This window comes from Ostrinia nubilalis, chromosome 6, assembly GCF_963855985.1.
Source record: "Ostrinia nubilalis chromosome 6, ilOstNubi1.1, whole genome shotgun sequence".
Lineage (NCBI taxonomy): Eukaryota > Metazoa > Arthropoda > Insecta > Lepidoptera > Crambidae > Ostrinia > Ostrinia nubilalis.
The window spans coordinates 8,416,616-8,422,615 of NC_087093.1; the positions used below are offsets into that span (position 1 = coordinate 8,416,616).

The 6,000-nt window shown below is 37.9% G+C and overlaps 1 protein-coding gene across 1 annotated transcript in view; it reads right to left on the reverse strand.

Moving 5' to 3' along the window:
• The window catches only part of LOC135072530 (vesicular glutamate transporter 1), a 51,860-nt gene extending 46,570 nt beyond the window's left edge, over positions 1 to 5,290 (reverse strand). The window contains exons 1-2 of the mRNA XM_063966472.1: positions 5,255 to 5,290; positions 4,307 to 4,421 (exon numbers count right to left, since the gene is read on the reverse strand). Coding sequence (XP_063822542.1) covers positions 4,307 to 4,374 — 68 coding nt within the window. The 5' untranslated portion in view covers positions 4,375 to 4,421; positions 5,255 to 5,290. The remainder of the gene's footprint in view (positions 1 to 4,306; positions 4,422 to 5,254) is intronic.
• Positions 5,291 to 6,000: the final 710 nt, after the last annotated feature.

The window sequence follows — 6,000 nt, forward strand, 5'->3', positions numbered from 1 at the left end:
AATAAACGATTTCAATAAAAATAAAATAAAAAACTCTTAAGTAACACAGGATCTTCGGAGCCTAGCACGAGCACCATCTCTCCACAACTTCGTGTATATTGTTTTACAGGGTAGCCCAGAAGAAAATTCACTTTTGAAAATTCAAGGAAACGAAAACTGTACATTTTTGTAGAACTTAAGCTATTGCAATTTAAAGGCCACGCGCGAAATTATGCTTTGTTGGCGCGGTGGCGGCGCGGCGGCGGTTTTACTCGGTGCGTATGAACAGTGTAGCGGCGCGGCGACGGCGCGGTGGCAGCGTCGTGTGCAGGAGCCCTTAGGCCTCAGCCTCGAATTTAGCGGGCAGCGGGGCGGGAGCGGCGTCTCCTGCCGCTCCCGCACCGCTACCGCCGCCGCCCCGCTGCCCGCTAAATTCGAGGCTGAGGCCTTAGAGTTACCTCAAAATGGATTCAGGATGGATGAATGCTGCAGATTTTTTGGATTATTAGAGTATACTCTGCTCATAAGGTAACCTCACAAAAAGAAGTCTGCTGGAATGAGATTAGCGCTTCTTAGAGGCAGTGAGATTTCACCACTGCTTAATTGGTTTGTTGCATTGAAAGGATGATTAATTTTTGAGAGTGCTATACTGGTAGGCTGAAAAGCTTTTTGATTTCAAAGCTGCAAGATTTGCAAGGTTATGATCGGAGCACTTGGTATCATCAAGATGGGGCTACGTGTCACACTTCAACTGAGAGCATTTAGATGGTAAGAGACATGTTCCCACAAAAAAATAATTTCAGGCAGGGGTGACATCTCCTGGTCACCAGGAAGCCCTGATCTCACTCCAGAAAATTACTTTTTGTGGTGTTAGATTAGGAATAGAGTATACTTTTTTAATCCAACAACCATGCAGCAACTGAAGCTGAGCATTCGGCAAAAAATTGAAAATAGGTTTCAAAGTAATTCTGACGAACGCATTCCGAAATGACGAAATTTTCTTCTGGGCCACCCTGTATTACCAAGCCTTGATATTTCTGTTTACCTTTAAGTAGTTCTTAGCTAATTATACTGGATATAGCACTTCGCATGGCTCTGTGCTGTGCACACCGGTGACAAATTGTTCAGGTGGGAAGCTTTTCTTGCTTAAAAAAAACGGGTTAATAACTATCTACGATCTACTTTAAGTCAAGAAAAGCTTATAGGCCAGTAGAATTAAACACAAAAATGAATTAAATCGGAAATAATTCCTATTAAAGATTTTAGTGCTTTAATGGTTTCATTAGTTGCCCATAAAGACTCTCCTAGGTTTTCGACTTCGACGGAGTTGTGCTTAAGTAAAAATTAAATATGTGTATAATTAATGACCCTCTCCACGTCCAATGGCTCGTTACCCGCAGGCTTCCAAGTCTTGAAAAGGAGCGCCTCAACCAGTGTAACCCTATTAAGGCTTACAAGCTGGATGCGCCTATCCTTGTCTGTGTTACCTACTGTGGCTGCCCCTCTTCCTTGTATCCTCCTGCAGGACTACGTTGCCTAGCCGTATGCCTGGTCTAAGGTTCGACGCAAAAAAACAACAACAACAAGTTCATATTAAAACGCTGAAGAGTTTTTTGTTTGTTTGTTTGAACGCGCTAATCTCAAGAATTACTTGTTTGATTGAAATAATTATTTTTGTGTTGAATAGCTCATAAATTGAGGAAGGCTATAGGATATATACAATTACTCTACGACTAATAGAGGCGAAGCAGTAAAGAAAAATGTTGCAAGCACGGAAAATAGTATTTAAACTATTTTCACGCGTACGAAGTTGATTTTGTGGCGTCGAACCTTGGACCAGGCATATGGCTAAGCAATGCAATCGTACAGGAGGGTACAAGGAAGAGGGGCAGCCACATTACGTAACACGGAGTCGTTCAGGAGAGTGCCAGGAAGAGGTGCAGCAACCGCAGTTAAGGAACGGCTGGGACGAACAAGGATAAGCGAATCCAACTCGTGAGCCTTGACAGGAATACGCTGGTTAAGGCGACCCTTTACAAGGTTTGGGAGCCTACGGGTGACTAGCCATTGGACGTGGAGAGGGTCATTAATTATACACATATTTTCTACTTTGCCGAACATTTACACGAGAACGGTTTGTCCAAAACATATGAATTTGGTCTTATTTAATGCAAGATTAAATGTCCTTCAACCGTCAGAAGGACCACTTTTCGATAGGGTAAGTCCTTTACGCGGTATAACCGGAAAACCTAAAAAGCGCCCCTTTCGGGGGCCCCCACCACTTAAGCACAACTCCGTCGAAGTCGAAAACCTAGGAAAGTCTTAATGGGCAACCAATGAAGCCATTAAAGCAATAAAATCTTTTGTAGGAATTATTTCCGATTTAAAATCTAATTCTTCTGGCCTATTAATGCTTTATCTCTTTTGTGCATACAGTCAGAACCTATGAAAAAGATTTCATACGTCGATATAATTAATGATTTTGCAAATTTACAATCTCGCAAGAAAATAATGTAAAACTTATTTGATCTCATTGTCTGTCACCATTAACTAAATTGTTAACATGTTATATTTTAATAGAAATTGTTTGTAGTGTTTTTAAACTGTTAAGTCCAATAAAAAATATTTACCAAAAACAATGTTTACTAACCACACATTATTTTGTCTGTGTTCATAGTGTAGGTATTTTTAAGTCATGCCTTTGCCCACCTTAGGATTAGTTCATACTGCTGTTTTAGGTCAACATTTTAAACTCTTCATTACATAGCGGGTTGCAATAATAATCTAGTAACTGACAGAAATATCATTAAGTTCACAATCATACTAATATCAGGATTAAACTAACGTATTGAATTTCAAAAGTCAGTAGGTAGGGGCGGCAAAAATTGAATGGCCTACTAGCGGCAAATTTGTAAATCCGCCACTGCCTTTAATTCTTAACCAAATAATTTTTCGATTGGTGTGTCAATCAATAACCAAAGTTGAGGCGAGAACCTTTACTCAATTGGCAAAGTATAATTTGATGTAAACCGAACTATTAAACATTCTCACCCACTTGTTATCGCCTTTATAACTCGTGTGTCCCTAAACATAACTCGTAAGTCTTGTATAGTATACTATTTCAATTGGAAATTAAGGCTTAAAGGCTGCACACCTTCCCCGTAGAAAATGAAAATGATTTATTTGCAGAATGTGGTACATCAGATTTGATGACATAATATGATAGTACAGAACAGATTCACCAGATTTTCATAACGACCGGCCTTGCGCTGTCCGCATCTAGGTGCTTCCCGCGACCTTCACCAGATCGTCAATTTCCATTAAATTTACTACGAGGTGGGTACTATTACACTGTTCCAAAGTAAAAACCCAAAGCACAACTACATGTAGTACGTGCCGTCGTGTATTGTTCACGTTAGGTTACCGCAACACCATTCCGGGACGTTTTTGAGCTCGGGGAAAATAAAATTTTTAAGGGATGGGCTATAAAATTTTTCAACCGTAAACTAAAATTCTGGATCCGCGGACAGGATGTTGCTAGATTGTGACTTTCTGTTATATTCGGTTTATCCTGAGAAATGTTGTACTTGGCAAGCTTTTAGTGACAAAAAGATAAAATTTCATCAAATTATCTCCGTATATATAAGTATAATAGTAAGTATTTCAATAGCTTTGTGCATAAATATCATAAAGACTTTTTCATGTGTTTTACAGTTAACAAGTTATGGCCATTATTATTATGTTTGATCAGAATTCGTCATTTCTCCGTATTCTACGTGATGAGTCACAATACATAATAAGATAATAACTCTTTTCCTCAAATATGTAATCAGGAAATAGAAGGTTAAATGTCAATAACTAATATAAACATTAATAATTATGATACGTATTACGTAAAAAGCTTTAAGTGTAGAATTTTCAAAACAAATGTAGGTACCTATATTTGATAAACTTCAAAACAAATAACATTGACCTACTTACACAATAAATACAATTGTGGATAAAAACAATAAATACAAATGTTTAATCTCAAGCAGAGGCTTGACTTGAGTAGTAACATGATAAATATTTTATGTTCTATCACAAATCACGAATAAAATTATATCAATTAAGACAAATTCGGAACTGATGAATGTAAAATCGTTAGTTACTCCTGAAACTGTAACTTATGCCTTCAGTTCTTGGTTCTCAATCACCGGACGTAATCATATCAGCGTTACTTTGCGGAAATCCATAGTCAGATATTAAAACGATAAAATAACTTAGCTTAAGATTTCCGCTTAGTGACCAGAAAACCAGAAATATAAAAGAAATACGATACACTTACTTGAAAACGAGGGGTTTGTTGGCGAACAGGCCGGAGGCCTTGTCTTTAGCGGCTTGGAGCCCCTGCATGGTGTTGCAGTCTCCCTCATCAATTGGCTCTGCCGGCTCGCTAACACCTGTAGAAGAAATATTCAGGAGTTTAGGCCAGCAGTAAAAAGATTGAAGTTCACACAATTAGGTTTACTAGACTTTAGATACAATTAAAGAATGTAATGTAATGCAATATTTCGGAAGATAATCGAGGTCTGTCGTAAGAGTAAAAATGTCGGTAACTCGGCGATGCCCCTGGTTCAAGGTTGAACAGAGCAGACTACAGAGATATAATTGCAACAGATAAATGCTGTTAATAATCAGCTTGATTTATTGCGAAATTATTAATTTTTAAACTTCCGCTTCTACAGAAGCAATTTAACTGTTGTCTGCATTTTCAATATTACTAAACAAAAAAAAAAGAATTTCCTGCTTGAAAAATGAATAAAAATTAACGCAACGTTAAAATTTATCTTGAAACCAATTATCTATTACTCAATTTATCGTCTAATAATTCACATTAACGTTGATTAAAATTGTAGCCGCCATTTTGAAAATGTATCAACAATGAAAGATTAATAAAACCTCTCAATCAAATAAATTAATAAAATGGCATATCCTCGAAACAGTTCTTTGTTTGCTTCACCGATATTGCAGTCTTAGCTAATTCGTTGATATTAGATAATTTTCACCAACAATGAAACGGCACACACACATAATCTACTTACATAACCATCACTAGCTAAGTAGATATAGAGGTATAGTACGTTTGTATGTACTATACGTACATTATATGCACACACCTATATGGCAGGGTAAAAATCGATAGGAACTCGACGCACAATCCGAATATTGAATTCTAAGGATACAAATGCAATATCTGGCTGATTTTTAAAAGAAATTCCAGTGGAGTACTTACATTTTTCAGATTCCAGACGTAGCAGCTCCTTCGTAGCGTCTGTCGATGGCGTAGCGCCCCGCGCGCCTCGGGGCTACGCCGCTACGGCTGCGCGTAGCCGCCCGCCTCATTGGCCCGCACCGCTACGGTAACAGATGCGAACCGACCAATCCCGGACAACCTGTAAAGAGGCGTGGTGTTTAGTTTTCAGAAAAAAATTCAGCGGGTCCAAAGTACGGGTAACATGCACCCACAAAAGCCTCGGCTTGAATTCGCACGGAAAGCAGCCATGATATGTGGTATGCCACAAACGAATGCTGAGTCTAGCTTAATGGATTTGAATGTGCTACTCTCATGTTTAAGCTTCACTTGTTCACTTTAATTAAACTTTACATAGCTCCACCATTTGGTGAACCGAGCTTAAACTTTTGCGTGAATTCGTCTTTTATAAGTATTCGTTATTATGATTATGAAAATCCATGAAAAGTAACAATCAAAATAACCCATAATTTAGTCACCGTCTATTCAAAACATCAATTTTCTATATCATTGACATGTTTTTGGTCATTCAAGCCCCACATAAAGGTTCTTCGTTCGATATCCACCCAATTCAATATCAACATAAAGCTATGTTACTTTATAAAAATTTCATTGAAATTTTCATTAGCTTGATTATTTTTCTTTATTCTTCGTCGTTTAAAAATTAAAACAGTAAATCAATTTAAACCCAAAGTACAAAAAAGTGTGTAAAATCCAAAACGATTTCT